We start from the raw sequence: 21,072 nt of genomic DNA on the forward strand, positions 1-21,072 counted from the left end.
TTTGTGGCTCGTGTGGCAACCTTTGTGGCTCGTGTAGCAACCTTTGTGGCTCGTGTAGCAACCTTTGTGGCTCGTGTAGCAACCTTTGTGGCTCGTGTAGTAACCTTTGTGGCTCGTGTAGCAACCTTTGTGGCTCGTGTAGTAACCTTTGTGGCTCGTGTAGCAACCTTTGTGGCTCGTGTAGCAACCTTTGTGGCTCGTGTAGCAACCTTTGTGGCTCGTGTAGTAACCTTTGTGGCTCGTGTAGTAACCTTTGTGGCTCGTGTAGCAACCTTTGTGGCTCGTGTAGCAACCTTTGTGGCTCGTGTAGCAACCTTTGTGGCTCGTGTAGCAACCTTTGTGGCTCGTGTAGCAACCTTTGTGGCTCGTGTAGTAACATTCACATCAGATAAATGTCTGCCTGGAAGGCATGTCATCGGTCAGCAGACGGGTCCCGCAGGCTCATTCCTGACAGCGCCTAATCCGTCGTGTGCTGCCGGTAAAGAATGAAAGCCGCTTCCTGGGTGAGACGAGGAGCTGCTGGATGTTGTGACGGGATGGAACGTCAGACATCTGGAAGGGACGACATCTGACATGTCCCGGAACTCGGGAGGAAATCGCAGCTCGGGGATATTACTCAGCTGTCAGCCCTTTCCTGCGGAGGGGGGGGGGGAACGCGATTACGGCAATGCCTCGCACTCACCTCGTAGACGGCCAGCCGCTGCTTGAGATCGGGGTCCGTCCCCTTGTTGTTCAGGTGTCGCTGGATCAGCTTCTCCATCCCCTGCTGCTCCAGACAGTCGGTGACGTCGTAGAAGGAGTCCTGGTCAGGAAGAGCGGCCAGCGTCTGCACAAACACAAAACAGAGTGAGGTCAGATCCGGGGAGACCGCGGCACCCCGCTATTGTCGGGGATCACAGTCTAACAAGCATGGTCACACCACAACTCCCCGGCTGCCGGGGAACTACAAATCTCAGCATGCCTTGGCGGCCAACTAGTTCCCCGACTGCGGGAGAGTCTTGGTTTCCTTGACCTTGAAGGGCCACTTCACATGGGATTCACTTTTCAAACCAATATGCAGCATAAGGGAAGCATGGCAGTGAATTCATCATCACCTACTTTTTATTTCTTTTTGTAACCAATGGGCCTGTGCAGGCTTTTGAAGTTTCTACAGCATCCAGTTGGATGTGTTTTAGGGCCAATTTACACCACCCAGGGGCCAAATCGCAGCAGTTTAGTGTGCAGACAGGTCCGGCTGCAGTGAGCAGTCAGTAGAGGGCAGTGTGATGTGCGTCTTACTGCATTGTGCAGCACCCCTGTTTTGTAAACTTTGTGTGTCGTTCACCAAGTGACACTAATCTCACGTCACCGCGGAGCGGCGCAGCGCACTGGGCTGCTGTGAGGTGACATGCATTGCCTCCCTGTGCGCTGCGGGAAAAGCAACACTGCAGGCGTTATTTGCTCATCTATGTCTCGGCCACTGGAAAAGCACCTTTACTTAACTGATCTTCTATTCTGCCAGCAGATGGCGGTCCACTACACTCCGGCAGTGGACTGTCCCTTGGCATCCGATGCGGGGCTATGGTCCCTGCATTGCTCTTAATGATGTCAGGGGCATCCATCTGCCACAGTGCAGGGATGAAGAGGCTGCAGGAACCAGCATTGCAGCAAGGAGCGGGACTCAAGTAAGTAAAGATGCTTTATCCGATCCCCCTAGACGCAAACAAGCAGCTCACCCTCGCAGTGCGGGCGCAGCCCCACCACAGGGGAGGACTTTTACCTTTCCTAGAGTTAAAGTGTTACTAAACCCCGGACCCGCATTCACTAGATCGCTCTTCCCGGACCCCACATTCATTATATCCGCTCTTCCCGGACCCCACATTCATTATATCCGCTCTCCCCGGACCCCGCATTCACTATATCCGATCTCCACGGACCCCGCATTCACTAGATCGCTCTTCCCGGACCCCACATTCATTATATCCGCTCTCCCCGGACCCCGCATTCACTATATCCGCTCTCCCCGGACCCCGCATTCACTATATCCGCTCTCCCCGGACCCCGCATTCACTATATCCGCTCTCCCCGGACCCCGCATTCACTATATCCGCTCTCCCCGGACCCCGCATTCACTATATCCGCTCTCCCCGGACCCAGCATTCACTATATCCGCTCTCCCCGGACCCCGCATTCACTATATCCGCTCTCCCCGGACCCCGCATTCACTATATCCGCTCTCCATGGACCCCACATTCACTATACCCGCTCTCCCCGGACCCCCGCTTTCACTATATCCGCTCTCCCCGGACCCCGCATTCACTATATCTGCTCTCCTCGGACCCCGCATTCACTATATCCGGTCTCCCCGGACCTCGCATTCACTATATCCGCTCTCCCCGGACCCCGCATTCACTATATCCGCTCTCCCCGGACCCCACATTCATTATATCCGCTCTCCCCGGACCCCGCATTCATTATATCTGGTCTCCCACAGTACACACAACATGGAAATGCAATTATTTTAGCAAATATAAACAGCTAAATCCCTTTTCTCATCAGCAGAATATAGCAGTCTTGTGACTTCTATCAGTGACCTGCAGAGCACTGGTTAAAATTGTGGGAGGAGTTTTCATTTAGCTCTAGGAGGATGCAGAACCCCTGATCGTCTGTCTGAACAGTGCTTTACTGCATCTACAGACTGATTGTACTGTTGGGGGTGTAGTGACACTTTAAGTTTTAAAGGGTTAGTTCACCATTTCAGGAAGCTGAATATACACCGCACACCCTCCCCACCTCCCCGCCCCCCAGACCTCTCTGTACTTACCTCTTTGGGTGATGAGCTGTCGTTGCACATGCACCCAGTACAGAGGTCCAAGGATTTGAAGCCCCGGCTCTTCTTTCTGCAGAGGCTTCCAGGATGGATCAGAGAGATGTTCGGCGCTGGCGCTGACCAATCAGAATCACTCTAATCCCTCCCAGAAGTCCCTGAAGAGTGGGGGTTTCAAATCCCTGGACCACTGCAACGGCTACATGGGCCCTGACAGCTCAGCACCCGCAGGGGGCACCGGGGCGGTGGAGAGGATGCAGGGTATTTGCTCAAATGTTTATTTTTTTCCTCTGATGAACTTACGCCTAACACTTCCTACTGGGTACATCAGATATTTCAAGAGCCTGTACAAGCAAAAGCTGCCTAAAACAGAAAGTCAAAAGACAATTAAATAGCTATTATGTGGTTCCACCCGACAATATCTAAGGATGTGGGGGAAAAAAGGGGGGGGGGGGGTTATACTAGGACAGTCCGGTGCACACTAAAGTCAAAGCTAGAAAAGGATTTCACCGCCATTAGGACACTCACCTTCACTCCTGAATATTGGATTTGCTAAAAAAAGACAATCGCTAGATTAGAAGCTCCCAGGAAAAGAGACTTCGGGCAAGTTAGGGGCATGCAATGTGCTGAGCAGGCATCATTCCACGCGGTGCTCCTCCATTCACACACGCGGTGCACCTCCATTCACACATCATTCCACGCGGTGCTCCTCCATTCACACATCATTCCACGCGGTGCTCCTCTATTCACACATCATTCCACGCGGTGCTCCTCTATTCACACATCATTCCACGCGGTGCTCCTCCATTCACACATCATTCCACGCGGTGCTCCTCCATTCACACATCATTCCACGCGGTGCTCCTCCATTCACACACGCGGTGCTCCTCCATTCACACATCATTCCACGCGGTGCTCCGCCATTCACACACGCGGTGCTCCTCCATTCACACATCATTCCACGCGGTGCTCCTCCATTCACACATCATTCCACGCGGTGCTCCGCCATTCACACACGCGGTGCTCCTCCATTCACACATCATTCCACGCGGTGCTCCTCCATTCACACATCATTCCACGCGGTGCTCCTCCATTCACACACTTGGTGCCCCTCCATTCACACATCATTCCACGCGGTGCTCCTCCATTCACACACACGGTGCCCCTCCATTCACACATCATTCCACGCAGTGCTCCTCCATTCACACACGCGGTGCTTTTCCATTCACACATCATTCCACGCGGTGCTCCTCCATTCACACACGCGGTGCTCCTCCATTCACACATCATTCCACACGGTGCTCCTCCATTCACACACGCAGTGCTCCTCCATTCACACACGCAGTGCTCCTCCATTCACACACGCAGTGCTCCTCCATTCACACATCATTCCACGCGGTGCCCCTCCATTCACACACGCGGTGCTCCACCATTCACACATCATTCCACGCGGTGCTCCTCCATTCACACACGCGGTGCTCCTCCATTCACACATCATTCCACGCGGTGCTCCTCCATTCACACACGCGGTGCTCCTCCATTCACACATCATTCCACGCGGTGCTCCTCCATTCACACACGCGGTGCTCCTCCATTCACACATCATTCCACGCGGTGCTCCTCCATTCACACACGCGGTGCTCCTCCATTCACACATCATTCCACGCGGTGCTCCTCCATTCACACACGGTGCTCCTCCATTCACACACGCAGTGCTCCTCCATTCACACACGCAGTGCTCCTCCATTCACACACGCAGTGCTCCTCCATTCACACACGCAGTGCTCCTCCATTCACACATCATTCCACGCGGTGCTCCTCCATTCACACACGCGGTGCTCCTCCATTCACACATCATTCCACGCAGTGCTCCTCCATTCACACACGCGGTGCTCCTCCATTCACACACACAGCAATTACTAATGCGTTTTAGGGCCAGCAAGCTTCTGTGCGATAAGGGAGGTTACACACATACCAGCAAAGTGCTCGGAATAATGGGGGGTAGGAATAATGGGGGGGTAGGAATAATGGGGGGGTAGGAATAATGGGGGGGTGGTGGTAATGGGACGGTCATAACCATCATCTACAGCCAAAACTCTGTTTCGTTTTCCGTAGTGTAGGGAAGAGTTTAAAAAAAGAGCAAATTAAAAAACGAATAATAATAGTAATAATGTTAATAGCGCATACAATGTAACAAAACGACATCACAATCTACTACAGACTTTGGCTGCACGGGGCACATTGTGACTATTAAACATTCCCTCTCCTGTACAATCTGCTGCCGCTCTCTGGAAACACATTTTTTTCTTGTCTTGTTCAGTTAGAGAGATTTCAGGAGACACAACAGGAAGTGAGGGGAGACCTCTCCACAGTCAGGGGAACCCCCTCCCCCCCCAGGGGCGGACTGACCATTTGGAAACTCAGGCACTGCCTGAGGGCCCGGGGTCAGTAGGGGGCCCCATGAGATGCCCCTGGTACCTTTTTCATAGGCTTTTTTGAGTTTGAGCAAGGACACAGGAGCCCCATGATCCCCTATTGCCCGGGGGCCCCATGAGTTTTCAGTCCGCCCCCCCCCCCCCATAGACAGTTGTCCCCCATTGGAACTCCTCTACTATGGTGACCACGAACAATGGAGAAATGGAATCTTCCCAGTAGAGAGAAGCTCGGGCGCCCTCCAAACTAATCCGAACTCCTCCGGCTTTCTTGTGCTCCAAATCAGAGTCCTCCTTTACACGAGAGTTACTATGACAGTCTCCACTCAAATGAGAGTCACCATCAGAGTACCCCCTCATACCAAAGTCCCCATCACAGTCCTCCTTACAGAGGACCCCCTTAGATGAGAGTCCTATCAAAGTCCTCAATACATAAAAGTCTCCATTAGAGTCCCCTCTCATATTAGAGTCCCCGCTTATATGAGAGTCCACAAACAGAGCCCCCTTACATCAGAGTCTCTAAAGTCCCACCTTACATTAGAGTCTCCGTCAGTCACCCCTCATACCAGAGCCCCCCTTACATCAAAGTCCTCCTTACATTAGAGCTCCCCCACGACAGTCCCCATCACAGTCCCCCCTTACATGAGATTTCTATCAAAGTCCTCCTGAGATCAGAGTCTCCCCTTCACCTGAGCGTCGCCCCTCATATCAAAGTCCCCATCACAGTCCCTCTTACTTGAGAGTCCCATCAAAGTCCCCCTTACAGGAGAGTCCCATCAAAGTCCCCCTTACATTAGATGCCCCCCCCCTCCCACATGAGAGTTCTCATCATTGTCCCCCCTTAGATGAGAGTCCCATCAAAGTCCTCCTTACATCAAAGTCTCCCCTTCAGCTGAGAGTCGCCCCTCATATCAAAAATCCTATCACAGTCCCCCTTACATGAGAGTCCCATCAAAGCCCTACATACATGAGAGCCCCATCAAAGCCCCGCTTACATGAGAGCCCCATCAAAGCCCTACATACATGAGAGCCCCATCAAAGTCCTCCTTACATTAGATCCCCCCCACACACACACGAGAGTTCTCATCAGAGTCCCCCCTAACATGAGAGTCCCATCAAAGTCCTCCTTAGATCAGAGTCTCCTCTGCACCTGAGAGTCGCCCCTCATATCAAAGTCCCCATCACAGTCCCCCTTACATGAGAGTCCCATCAAAGCCTCCCTTACATTAGAGCCCCCACGAGAGTTTTCATCAAAGTCCCCCCTTACATGAGAGTCCATCTTACATCAGAGGGCCAAAAAACATCTTGCAGTGGGCCCAATTGTCGTGAGACCCCGCATCTGAACTAAAGGGCGGGTCTGGTGTCCCCACCAAGGTATACAGCACAAAGTCCACTGCAAGGCCCGGTCACCCTCCTATGTTTGTTGTACAGATCGCAGTAAGAGGAGGGGGGTTGCTGGGGTACAAGAGGGGGGCTGCTGGGGTACAGGAGGGGGGCTGCTGGGGTACAGGAGGGGGGCTGCTGGGGTACAGGAGGGGGGCTGCTGGGGTACAGGCAATATAAATCCTGCACTTCCTGTCTATGTGTTCGCTGTTGGGCTAATGTGGCCCTTTATATGAATCGATCGTCTCTATACACGTCTTCTCTCTCTCCCGCCTGGATTTGGGATTTTGCACTTTGGACGACGTCTGGCCGTGTTGGCTGAGCCTCTGCTGATGTCACTCCCGTCCTGCAGGCGGAGAATGTAAAATACAATATAGTGAGGCTGCCTATGATGAGGTGGCTGCTCGGCCGTAAAACATATTATATGGGACAGACACGGAACGCCAACAGGGACCTGATGGAACCATCAAAAGGGAAGGAGAATGAGGTCCATCCTTCAGGGAAATACACTCACTGGATGTATTATGGATTCTGTTCCAGCATGCCGTGCTTAAAGCAGTAATAAACCCAAAAGGAAACATTATATTGCACCTTATCAATTATTAGATGGGGTGGCTGCATTAGTTTTCTTGGTGATATGCTTCTACATCCGGACCTTCCTGTCAGTTGAGTCTTGTTCATTCAACACTTTGTGTTTGTTTTTGGCATTTTGTGATTCTAATTTTGACACTTTTTACTTTTATGAAACTTGCCATCAGGTAATGCGCCAACCCTCTGCGCCCTTTTGTTTCTACCTCATTAGGGGTAGCCGTACTCATGGTGGTCTCCAGCAGTCTCTTGGACCACAGGAATGAATATGGCATCCTTCAGACGTGTATGTTGAGTTTCGGGGGATGAGCCCTCTTCCTCAGAGCATCCAGTTGTCTGGGTCTAGGTTATATGCCTCTACATTCTGACCTTCCTGGTCACTTGGGTCTTGTTCATTCAAGACTTGTTTGTTTTTTGGCATTTTAAAACTATGATTTTGGCACTTTTTACTTTCATGAAACTTGCTATCAGGTAATGCGCTAGGCCCCTGCGCCCTTTTGTTTCTACCTCATTAGGGGTAGCCGTACTCATGGTGGCCTCCAGCAGTCCCTTGGACTGAAGTTGACCCACAGAAATGAATATGGCATCATTCAGGCATGCATGTTGAGTTTCGAGGGATGAGCCCTCTTCCTCAGAGCACCAAGATGTCTGGGTCTTGGTGATATGCTTCTACATTCTGACCTTCCTGTCACTTGAGTCTTGTTCATTCAACACTTGATTGTCTGGCATTTTATATGGCTTCGGCACTTTTCTCTTTTATGAAACTTGCTATCAGGTGATTCGCTAGGCCTCTGCGCCTTTTTGTTTTCTATCTCATTATGGGTAGACATACTCATGGTGGCCTCCAGCAGTCCCATGGAGTGCTGCTTAACCATAGGAATGAATGTGGCATCATTCAGATGTGCATGTTGAGGAGTTTCGAGGGACAAGCCCTCTTCTTCAGAGATGTCTGGGTCTTGGTGAGATGTTTCTATATCCTGACCTTCCTGTCACTTGGGTCTTGTTCATTCAACGCTTGTTTGTCTCTACCATTTTGTATGACTTTGGCACGTTTCACATTTATTAAACCTTCTATCAGGTAATGCGCTAGGCCTCTGTGACTTTTAGTTTCTACCTCATTATGGGCAGCCATACTCATGGTGGCCTCCAACAACCCCAAGGAGAGCAGCTTACCCATGGGAATGAATGTGGCCAGAGAGTGCATGGACTGTGGAGACCATTCCCAGAACCGTGTAGGAGAAAAATGGCTGGATCGGGGGTGGGGAGGTATTATCCAAGGCGCGCTGCATTCAACGGGGTGGGTTGATTTATTAAAGGACAACTTCAAGTGTACCCAACCCAAAAATGTAATATACTGCAGGATGTAGGTGTATATCACCAAGATGCAGACATTATTCAGATGTGCATGCTGAGGAGTTTCAAGGGATGAGTTCTCATCCTCAGAGCATCAAGATGTCAGGTTCTTGGTGATAGGCATCTACATCCTGACCTTCCTGTCACTTGGGTCTTGTTCATTCAACACTTGTTTGTCTTTGGCATTTTGTTGGTATGATTTTGGAACTTTTTGCTTTTAAAACTTGCCATCAGGTAATGTACTAGGCCTCTGCACCCTTTAGTTTGTTATCTCAATGTCTCCAAGAAAGATTCCCCAATCTGAAGAGGGCTGCATCGGTGAAGCATACCTGACCATGCCAAGAATGATCATGAAGAGCACCTTGTATTGACGCATCTCTTGACCTCAGATATTCCATAGTGCAAAGGTGTCTTTTCTGTGGATTCATCTGTACGGCTACACAAAAATGAACATGGAACTGTGTTGGAGGAGGGACCGCTGGATTGAGATGGGAGGGGGGGGGGGATAAATATTATTCCAGGTGGGCTGCACTTAGATGGGTGGAGGAATGTGTTCAAGTACAAGTTCTCGTAAGGTGAAGTTGTCCATAAAAGACAGCTTTCTAACCGAATTGCAAAATGATTTCGTAACTGTTTAAGGGAACTTTTTTCATATTTTGGCTGGAATTGTTCAACTATAGCCTTCTTCTGCCAAAAAAGGTTTATCCGCAAACGAAAAGCAGACGCGGCTTATGACTGAATGTTGGGTTTTGAATGGAGTCCTTGACTCACTGACCCCTCAGGTTCTGGACAGCCAGGCCAGGTACAGGGAAGACTCAGAAGACGTTCTCCAAAGCTCGATGAACTCCTCGTCATTTCTAGGCTGACATGTTCACTTCTTATGCAGCACACAATAGGCAATTCTGGACCAATAACAAAGCCAGAAACATGAAACGTTACGGTCACATGTTCCATAAATACACACTTCTGTAGGCTACCAATCACATGGTAACAAAAGGTAATGAGATTGCAGGCTTGAAAATCAGAAAGAATAATCCTTTGAAGGCACAAGAGCCAGAACCACTAGGTCCTGTGCTGACCGGCTTTGGGCTTGTGTCCATGGTGTTAGTTTGGTACGCTTCTTAGATAATCCGAAATTCATTAGCAGGTGCATTTGTCCTGCAGTTGACCCCCCTTCTGAGCTGCATTTGACCCGCTTCATTCCCATAGACTTGTAAAGGTTTGCAAAACCTGTTTAACACAAACAAAAGCCTATCTCTACAAGTCCCTGCAGACAACTGTTTTTGTTTTTTTTTCATGTATATTTTAGGGATGTACCGAAATTTCAGCCACTGAAACATATCGGCCGAAAATAGCCCTTACCGGCTTTTTTTTTTCTTCACTATAGCTCACAGAACGAGCTGTCACTTTCACCCCAGCTAAAAAAAAAAAAAAAAATGTTTCCTTTTAGTTTCTTGTCCCCGAGTTAAAAGAAACAATGTTTCCTTTTAGTTTCTTGTCCCTGAGTTACAAGAAACATTTCCTTTTAGTTTCTTGTCCCCAAGTTAAAAGAAACAATGTTTCCTTTTAGTTTCTTGCCCCCGAGTTAAAAGAAACAACATTTCCTTTTAGTTTCTTTCCCTGAGTTAAAAGAACAACGTTTCCTTTTAGTTTCTTGTCCTCTATAGACTGCTGGGACCCAAGTTCTGCACTTCCTCTACAGACTTCTGGGACCCAAGTTCTGCACTTCCTCTACAGACTTCTGGGACCCAAGTTCTGCACTTCCTCTACAGACTTCTGGGACCCAAGTTCCGCACTTCCTCTACAGACTGCTGGGACCCAAGTTCCGCACTTCCTCTACAGACTGCTGGGACCTAAGTTCCGCACTTCCTCTACAGACTGCTGGGACCCAAGTTCTGCACTTCCTCTACAGACTTCTGGGACCCAAGTTCTGCACTTCCTCTACAGACTTCTGGGACCCAAGTTCTGCACTTCCTCTACAGACTTCTGGGACCCAAGTTCTGCACTTCCTCTACAGACTTCTGGGACCCAAGTTCTGCACTTACTCTACAGACTTCTGGGACCCAAGTTCTGCACTTCCTCTACAGACTTCGGGACCCAAGTTCCGCACTTCCTCTACAGACTGCTGGGACCTAAGTTCCGCACTTCCTCTATAGACTGCTGGGACCCAAGTTCCGCACTTCCTCTATAGACTGCTGGGACCCAAGTTCCGCACTACCTCTATAGACTGCTGGGACCCAAGTTCCGCACTTCCGCTATAGACTGCTGGGACCCAAGTTCCGCACTTCCGCTATAGACTACTGGGACCCAAGTTCCGCACTTCCTCTACAGACTGCTGGGACCCAAGTTCCGCACTTCCTCTATAGACTTCTGGGACCCAAGTTCTGCACTTCCTCTATAGACTGCTGGGACCCAAGTTCCGCACTTCCTCTATAGATTGCTGGGACCCAAGTTCCGCACTTCCTCTATAGACTGCTGGGACCCAAGTTCCGCACTTCCTCTATAGACTGCTGGGACCCAAGTTCCGCACTTCCTCTATAGACTGCTGGGACCCAAGTTCCGCACTTCCTCTATAGACTGCTGGGACCCAAGTTCCGCACTTCCTCTATAGACTGCCGGGACCCAAGTTCCGCACTTCCTCTATAGACTACCAGGACCCAAGTTCCATACTTCAAACATCAAAAGGCCACAGGTTGGGCACGAGGGAACTACACAATGAGCCCACATCATTAAACATCACTATTAGGTATCCTGACCATCCATACCAACCAATCATTCAGGAACTGGGAATATGCCAACCTGAGCACACAAAACTGCCAAACAGCCGCAATCAGAAGCCAGTGCCTTCACAGCGGACAGGCTCACTCGTACAAAAGCCAGATCACAAGCTTGCAAAGCTCGTAGCAGTTGAGTGAATGCAGCGTGCAGAGCCGTCTCTTCATACCTTGTTGATTAGTGTCATGGCAAACACCAGCAGCTCAGAATCCGCCCCGTTCTTCTCCTCCAGGATATCAACCAGGTTTGACCACGGGCTGGTACCTGGGCACAAAGGGAACGGCTTAAAGTACTGAACAACAACCAGGAGCTAAAAGCAATCATTAGAACATTCGGATAAAACTGTCCATTAAAAGGCAACATTGTTGCTTTTAGGCCCCATGCACACAGGGCGTTTTTGCAGGTGTTTTTTTTTTATTTTTTTACAGCTTCCAATCGCCCCTCCATATTATAGTATGTGTCCATGCACACAGACTTTTCGAAGCTTTTATTGGCAGGGGCTTTTAGAAGCTGTAAATCCCCCCCCCCCCCCTAAAAAACCAGTGTACAGGAGCAGCAGCATTTTGGCAGAAAAAAACGCTTGACGCGTCTAGACCAGCAATGGGCAAACTACGGCACGCGGGCCGTATACGGCCCGGCGGACCTTTTAATCCGGCCCGCGGAGCTAGGCTCCCGCTAGGCTCCTCTCACAGTCCGCCCTGAAGACCGGTGTAGCATGAAAATCTGTCTCCTATGAGGATCTGTCCCCCTCGACGTATCTGCGCATGTGCCAGAGATCGCCGATCGGCTGCTAATGCCTGAAACTGGCACATGCGCAGATACGTCGAGGGGGACAGATCCTCATAGGAGACAGATTTTCATGCTACACCGGAATGGCGCGAGAGGAACGCGCGGAGCAAAGGTAAGTGAATTGACACAGGGGGGACTTGGGGACTTAATATGGGGGATGAATTAATATGGGGGATGAATTACTATATGGGGGATGAATTACTATATGGGGGATGAATTACTATGGGGGACGAATTACTACATGGGGGACGAATTACTACATGGGGGATGAATTACTATATGGGGGATGAATTACTACAGGGGGGATGAATTACTATAGGGGGGATGAATTACTATATGGGGGATGAATTACTATATGGGGGATGAATTACTATGGCGGATGAATTACTATATGGGGGATTAATTACTATACGGGGGATTAATTACTATACGGGGGATGAATTACTATATGGGGGATGAATTACTATGGGGGGATGAATTACTAGGGGGGATGAATTACTATATGGGGGATTAATTACTATATGGGGGATTAATTACTATACGGGGGATGAATTACTATACGGGGGATGAATTACTATACGGGGGATGAATTACTATACGGGGGATGAATTACTATATGGGGGATGAATTACTATATGGGGGATTAATTACTATGCTTACTATGGGGGAATTTTACTATACTTACTATGGATGACACATACACATCATTCATCTACTCTTGGTCCGGCCCCCGGGTCCAATATATGAACCCATTGCGGCCCTCAAGTCAAAAAGTTTGCCCACCCCTGGTCTAGACCCATCTAAATGCACCTAAACATGCATGAATGCTAGGAACGCTTAGTGCTTGAATGTGAATTAATTTCAATGGCCAGAATAAATCATTATCCTGGCCAATGAAATGAATTCATGCCCAAGTGCCTGACGCCTGTAAACGCACCTAAATGCTTGTAAAAGCATCAGACATTACATATTACAAGTGTCAGGCGGTTGTTTTTTTTTTTTTTTTTGACCGCTCTAATTGCAGACAATGGGCTATGATTTACAAGAAGTATAACATGCAAATCGCATCCAGTGTGATCGGGGTCCTAAGACACTGACATTCACATTCATTAGATGCGATTTCAACTCCCAAATCGCACCTGAAATCACACCGGTATGACATCTGTAAACGTACCTAAATGCTAGTAAAAGCATTAGACACTATTACACGCATCAGGCGCTTTTTTTTTTTCTTTGCCAAACACTGCTGCCAAAAGGAAGAGCTGTTTAAAATATCCCGTGTGTATGAGGCCTTAGTCACCGGTCACGCCACTTCAATTTAAAATTGTGCGATTTGTGTGCAATTTCAGCGTGATTTCTGAAGACTTTATTGCTACTTGTGAAGATTGTCAACGGTTTCTTGCGATTTGGAGTGCGATTTCCATTTTATTCTACATAATCGCAACAAAACTGCAGAAAAAGTCATGAAAAAAAACGACTTTAGAAATTGCGCTGCAGTAAATTGCAAACGATACACCCCGGTCACATCAAACCCTACTTCGAAATCGTGGGACTTACAGTGAAGTCGCACGATTTCAAAGTCGGATGACATGCCGCTTTCAGGTGCGATTTGCAAGACATCTGATATGGAGGTCTATGCAAATCTCACCAAAAGTAGTGCACATACTTTATAAATCGGTACGGTTCCGACTTGGATACGACCGCTCTAATTGCGGACAATAGGCAGCGATTTGGCATGCGATTTGCAAATAGCATGCCAATACGCATCCAGTGTGACCGGGATCTTAAGACACTGACATTCACATTCATTAGATCCGATTTCAATTCCCAAATTGCAACTGAAATCACGCCGGTATGACCGGACACATAAAGTGGTGGAAGGAGGGGCTTTCTCAGCTAGGCACACCCTACTGTATGCATGCCTGATCTAAGAGCAGATGGATTCCAGGAAGTAAATGCTACATGAATCATCTGCCCTTACTAAAGATGGAGAAAAGCTGATCGGCCCTTATGAATTTCAAACCTTCCCTAAGCAAAAAACATTATTTTTCTCTTTGAGATAAACTGTCACCCATAATGCCATTTGTGCATCTGCTCTGCCCTTCCATCATATCACAGTTTCTTGCCTAGGCAAATGATGTCATACATCCCAGAAGTCTTCAGGAGTGGTAGGAGGGGCTTTCTCAGCTAAGCACACCCTACTGCGTGCATGCCTAATCTAAGGGCAGATGGATTCCAGGAAGTAAATGCTACATGAATCATCTGCCCTTGCTAAAGATGGAGGAAAGCTGATCGGCCCTTATGAGTTTCAAGTCTTTCCTACCAAAAAACATTTTTCTCTTTGTGATAAACTGTCACCCCTAATCCCATTTGTGCATCTGCTCTGCCCTTCCATCATATCACAGTTTCTTGCCTAGGCAAATGATGTCATACATCCCAGAAGTCTTCAGGCGTGGTAGGAGGGGCTTTCTCAGCTAAGCACACCCTACTGCGTGCATGCCTAATCTAAGGGCAGATGGATTTCAGGAAGTAAATGCTACATAAATCATATGCCCTTACTAAGGGCTCGTTCACACTTGGCGGTTTTACCAACGCTTGCCAAACGCCCCTATAGCGTTTGGCAAGCGTTGGTCCGGCGTTTGCGGAGCGTTTTTTAGCGCTCGGCAAACCCCGCATGCGCGGTTTAGTGGCGGTTGCTAGGCGTTTGCCGAGCGTTAATAACGCCCCACAAACGCCTATAATACAGTTTGAGTGGTGTTACCGCTCCGCAAACGCCCCGCAACCGCGTCGCAACCGCACCATAGACAAGAATAGGAGGCTTCAAAGCCTCCTGACTCGACCAGAGGCGTCCGTTTTGCCGCAACGCGACGCAAACGCTCCTGTTAGAACAGCACCATGTGCTGTAATGTGCAGAATTGGCAGAGGCGTTTGGGAAGCGGTAAAAACGCTTCCCAAACGCCTCTCTGCCGCCTGCACACAAGGCTAGTGTGAACGTAGCCTAAAGATGGTCACGGCCAGAAATGCTAGGGGGTGGGGTTTTCAAAGTTATTTCTCAACAGAATAAAGCATGGAGACATGGATGGATGGGGGAATTTGCTTTGAATACTAAAAATGAATTCAATAGCATTTTCGCCTTGTGGTGCTCAGATGCTGTGTTGTTTTGTATGTCCGAACCAGGATAAAAAAAAGTTTTGATTTCCTGATAGAGTGGAAGGACGTCCTACCTTGTTCCTGCAAGCAATCAGGATGACTGTGTGGGGTGGGAAACCGATATAGCTGCCCAGTCTGGCAGCTTACAGTCATATCTGGAAATGTCAGTATGTTTTTAGGCACCTTTATGGCCCTGGCTGAGCCTTCACACAGGAAAGTTGTCAGACTGACATTTATAGGAACGAAAGTAGGGTTAGATGAGGACTACAATCTATAAACAGCAGATGTGCCGTATTCAGAGGTCAGAGGAAGACCAGCTGAAAATAATTCTGTCCATGCACCTGACACAACATGAGGCACCGCGATGGGGTCCCACAACACCCCTCAATGCGCACGTGTGCTACATGTGTGGCAGAAGTCTAGATGCATTTGCCAAGTCGAATAAAAAAAAAATCCAAACTAAAGACCAGATGTGAGGTATCCCCCAAAGCAGAAGTCTTACCCCTGTTGTGATCGACAATGTTTACGGCTTTAATAAGCAGCGGAGCATTCGACTCGGTGTACTCGACAAAGACGATCAAAAGCTTCAGGGCTGTTTTCACCACCAGGCGATACTATGAGATCAGAAAATAACAGTTATTGGAAAAAAAAAAAAAAAATGAATTTGAATAAATGGAAAAATAAATGTAGTGCAGTGCAGAAAAAGATGTATTAGATGTTGCAATGATGTGCACAATCGTTACAATGTTCAGGATCATTCAGAACTAGATCTGAACAGGTGACCCAGGTGAATTATAGAACCAATGCAGCGGTGTCTAAAGCAGCCCTTAGATGATTTGAGTTTCTTACCTTCCACCATGCGAAGCCTTCCTAACGGCTAGAACACAATGATTACTGTTAGCGGCTAAAGCCACCGGCAATAATCGTGTATAAAAAAAAAATCAGACAGGAGAGATAAACTTGGATACAATCAACCCATAGATAGACTCAAATAGTGTCCCATTATTGGTGTCACCGGGAGGAATAGTGCCCCGTCGTTGGTGTCAGCGGGAGGAATTGTGCCCCGTTCTTGGTGTCAGCGGAAGGAATCGTGCCCCGTCGTTGGTGTCAGCGGAAGGAACAGTGCCCCGCCGTTGGTGTCAGTGGGAGGAATAGTGCCCCATCAGTGGTATCAGTGGGAATAGCGCCCAATCATTGGTGTCAGTGGGAGGAATAGTGCCCCATCATTGGTATCAGTGGGAGGAATAGTACCCCATCATTGGCATCAGTGGGAGGAATAGTGCCCCATCATTGGTATCAGTGGGAGGAATAGTGCCCCATCATTGGTATCAGTGGGAGGAATAGTGCCCCATCATTGGCGTCAGCGGGAGGAATAGTGCCCCATCATTGGTGTCAGCGGGAGGAATAGTGCCCCATCATTGGTGTCAGCGGGGGGAATAGTGCCCCATCATTGGTGTCAGCGGGGGGAATAGTGCCCCATCATTGGTATCAGTGGGAGGAATAGTGCCCCATCATTGGTGTCAGCGGGAGGAATAGTGCCCCATCATTGGTGTCAGCGGGGGGAATAGTGCCCCATCATTGGCGTCAGTGGGTGGAATAGTGCCCCATCATTGGCGTCAGTGGGAGGAATAGTGCCCCATCATTGGTATCAGTGGGAGGAATAGTGCCCCATCATTGGTATCAGTGGGAGGAATAGTGCCCCATCATTGGCGTCAGCGGGAGGAATAGTGCCCCATCATTGGTGTCAGCGGGAGGAATAGTGCCCCATCATTGGTGTCAGCGGGGGGAATAGTGCCCCATCATTGGTATCAGTGGGGGGAATAGTGCCCCATCATTGGTATCAGTGGGAGGAATAGTGCCCCATCATTGGTGTCAGCGGGGGGAATAGTGCCCCATCATTGGCGTCAGTGGGAGGAATAGTGCCCCATCATTGGTATCAGTGGGAGGAATAGTGCCCCATCATTGGTATCAGTGGGAGGAATAGTGCCCCATCATTGGCGTCAGCGGGAGGAATAGTGCCCCATCATTGGTGTCAGCGGGAGGAATAGTGCCCCATCATTGGTGTCAGCGGGAGGAATAGTGCCCCATCATTGGTGTCAGCGGGGGGAATAGTGCCCCATCATTGGTATCAGTGGGGGGAATAGTGCCCCATCATTGGTATCAGTGGGAGGAATAGTGCCCCATCATTGGTGTCAGCGGGAGGAATAGTGCCCCATCATTGGTATCAGTGGGAGGAATAGTGCCACATCATTGGTATCAGTGGGAGGAATAGTGCCCCATCATTGGTATCAGTGGGAGGAATAGTGCCCCATCATTGGTATCAGTGGGAGGAATAGTGCCCCATCGTTGGTGTCAGGGGGAGTAATAGTGCCCCATCGTTGGTGTCAGGGGGAGGAATAGTGCCTTGTATCAGTGGGAATAATAGTGCTCCAAGGGCCAGATGAAGGCAATCAAAGGGCCACATCTGACCCCCGGGACACGGTTTGGAGACCACTGCTGCAGCCTATGGGTCATTCCATTTACCTACAGGATTATTTAAATCACCCCTTGAACTTTTTCATTATAAAAGATAGTAGTGGCAGTTCTTCCAGGATTAGGGTGTTCATGCCGTCACTTACGCTAATTAGGTCCATCTGTACTGCCTTATTTTATTGGTATAAATGGCAGTGAGCTGGTAGGCGTATGATCGGCTGCCACCTAGCAGGAACACAATACATTTATCATTTCTTTCAGTTCAGTTCGGCTGAGAAGTCGCAGAGGCCAGTAATCAGTCCGTGGACGTGACCTTAAAGCAGGTCTCAAGATGCAGAAAGGAGCAGATTCTAAATGCTTTTACATAGTAGCAGCTTGGACAGCAAAGAAAAAAGACATGAAGGAACATTTCTGGAAACCAACAAACAGAAAGAAAACCCCGCCAAACCAAAACAACCAATCGGATTCAGACTCACCGGACTGCCGCAGAGTGTGTACAGCCATTGGATCGTCTCATTGTGATTGATGACACCATTCATGCCATCAACAAATAGCATGATCTGACTTAGAGCTGAAAATGAAAGGCAGACAAATTATTTTTCAGATCTACAAACAATTTCTCTCACACACGACATGCACATTTTTGTTAATTTGCCAACCTGTACTTGAGTGTGGTGGGCATTAACCTCCCTAGCGGTCTTATTATGTCCATATTTCTGTGCTCAAAGCGGTACATTTTTTTGCATGGAAATATGTATATTTTTTTTATTGTAGGCCTGTAATTTCTAGGAATAACTCACTGAAATCTGTCCGAACAAGAGTCTAGTAAACATCCCGGGGATGATAAAAATTGAAACACGAAATCATAAATTATAATTTAATAAATAATCATAAAAAATAATATAATAAATGTAATTCAATAATATAATCAAACCAAAAACACTGAAATGTGAAATAGAGCGCCAAGTTCGCACATCGCTGAGCTCAGTCGCAGAATCGTTTTCAGTGTCTGATGAGGAATTTCCCCCACCAATCATTATCACTCAATTCTGCAAGTGGTTCTGATTTACTATCGCTGTTCTCTAGCCGGTCTAAAACCGCGTCTGACCTAAAGGGACGCTTTTTGGACGCCGTGGACGTTTCTCAGTTTCCAGACAGAAAGAACAGTAACTATGCAGGCAGGGCGCCGGACAAAGCACTCGGGACAAAATGTATGTGAAATGGTTTGATACAGGAATGTTATACTCTGTGATTTTAGTGTATTTAGTGAATGTCACATTTTGACATTTTTTAATTTCCCGCCGGTTCCGTCCCCCATACGTCCCGACGTCGCAGGGAACGGAACCCGGAAGACAGATGCCGGCATCGGCCAGAGGACATTGCCGGTGACACTGCAGGGGGGACATCGTGGGAAAGGTAAGTGAAGAAGAGATCCCGAAGCAACGCTGCAATATTCCCGACTGTAGCTCGGGGTTACCGCTTGTGGTGCTGAAACTTTACCCCGAGCTACACTCGGGAATACCGCCAAGGGAGTTAAGCCACTTGACCTCCGGAACATTTTACTCCCTTCATGACCAGGGAAATTTTTGCTACTTTGAATGGCAATTGCGCGGTCATGCAACACGAAACCCAAAATTAATTTTTTTTGTTTCCCCACACAAATAGAGCGCTCTTTTGTTGGTATTTGATCGCCACTGGGTTTTTTTATTATACAAACTCAAAACAAGGGTTAGGATCTCCTTGTACTGGTCCAGGCACCTATTGCCATTTATTAAATTGTACTGCAATATGGGTTAGGACCAGGACGGCGAGGCTTGCTAAAGTAACGCCCTCAACATTTCTCCAAGCTTACCTAATTATTCAGACGCCTACCACCTACATGGGATTAAATACCACCAGTGGTACACATAGTAGTAGTTAGTTACATTCAGCTGGACTTGGTCTGTGATTTGTATAATCAATCAATAAGGTTGAATAGTGTCCAAGGAGTTTCTTCAGTTTAAGACTTGGTGAGACCCAAAGTCACAGGACATGTGAAATGGTGTGCTTCTCTACGGGAGCCATTCCAATTACTACCACTTCAGAAAAGGTTCCTGCACTGCTTTGATGCGGCTTGAGTGCCAGAGTAAGAGAGTGTTGCATCAAAATCACATCAAAGTCATATCAAAGTCGCACAACTTTGGAGTCGGCTAGTGTAAACCGAACCTAAATAAGAGTCAGGAACATTCTCCAGGACCTTCCACCACACTTGATACTCTATGATCAAGAACCTGTGAAGGCCTGACCATCACACCTACTATAGGTGAAACTCGAAAAATTAGAAAATCGTGCAAAAGATCATTTATTTCAGTGCAGCAACTTAAAAGGTGAAACGAATATATGAGATAGACTCATTACATGCAAAGCAAGATAGTTCAAGCCGTGATTTGTCATCATTGTGATGATTATGGCTTACAGTGCATGAAAACCCCAAATCCACAATCTCAGAAAATGAGAATATTCCATGCAATCAATAAAACACGGATTGTACATAGAACAATATCGGACCTCTGAAAAGTAGAAGCATGCATATGTACTCAGTACTTGGTTTGGGCCCCTTTTGCAGCAATTACTGCCTCAATGCGGCGTGGCATGGAAGCTATCAGCCTGTGGCACTGCTGAGGTGTTATGGAAGAACCGGATGCTTCAATAGCGGCCTTCAGCTCTTCTGCATTGTTCGGTCTCATGTCTCTCATCTTTCTCTTGGCAATGCCCAATAGATTCTCTATAGGGTTTAGGTCAGGCGAGTTTGCTGGCCAATCAAGCACAGTAATCCCACGGTCATTGAACCAGGTTTTGGTGATTTGGGCAGTGTGGGTAGGTGCCAAGTCCTGCTGGAAAAAGAAGTCAGCATCCCCATTAAGCTCGTCTGCGGAGGGAAGCAGGAAGTGCTCCAAAATCTCCTGGCAGACGGCTGCGTTGACCCTGGACTTAATGAAGTACAGTGGACCAACACCAGCAGATGACATGGCACCCCAAATCAACACTGACTGTGGAAACTTCACACTGGACTTCAAGCATCTTGCAGTGTGTGCCTCTCCATTCTTCCTCCATACTCGGGGTCCTTGTGCCTCTCCATTCTTCCTCCATACTCGGGGTCCTTGTGCCTCTCCATTCTTCCTCCACACTCGGGGTCCTTGGTTTCCAAATGAGATACAAAAGTTGCTCTCATCAGAAAAGAGGACTTTGGACCACTGAGTAACAGACCAGGTCTGTTTTTCTTTAGCCCAGGTAAGACGCTGGTTTGTTGTTCAGGAGCGGCTTGACAAGAGGAATACGACATTT

At 48.3% G+C, this 21,072-nt stretch overlaps 1 protein-coding gene across 1 annotated transcript in view; it reads right to left on the minus strand.

The window, feature by feature from the left end:
- The window catches only part of FHOD1 (formin homology 2 domain containing 1), a 154,270-nt gene that overhangs the window by 66,524 nt on the left and 66,674 nt on the right, over nt 1–21,072 (minus strand). Inside the window, exons 6-10 of the mRNA XM_089666909.1 lie at nt 18,225–18,319; nt 15,779–15,890; nt 11,507–11,601; nt 3,335–3,358; nt 683–826 (exon numbers count right to left, since the gene is read on the minus strand). Of these exons, the coding sequence (XP_089523035.1) occupies nt 683–826; nt 3,335–3,358; nt 11,507–11,601; nt 15,779–15,890; nt 18,225–18,319 (470 nt within the window). The remainder of the gene's footprint in view (nt 1–682; nt 827–3,334; nt 3,359–11,506; nt 11,602–15,778; nt 15,891–18,224; nt 18,320–21,072) is intronic.

Source organism: Staurois parvus, unplaced genomic scaffold (genome assembly GCF_062004578.1).
Source record: "Staurois parvus isolate SC_StPar_1 unplaced genomic scaffold, SC_StPar_1.0 ptg002904l, whole genome shotgun sequence".
In the NCBI taxonomy this organism is placed as follows: domain Eukaryota; kingdom Metazoa; phylum Chordata; class Amphibia; order Anura; family Ranidae; genus Staurois; species Staurois parvus.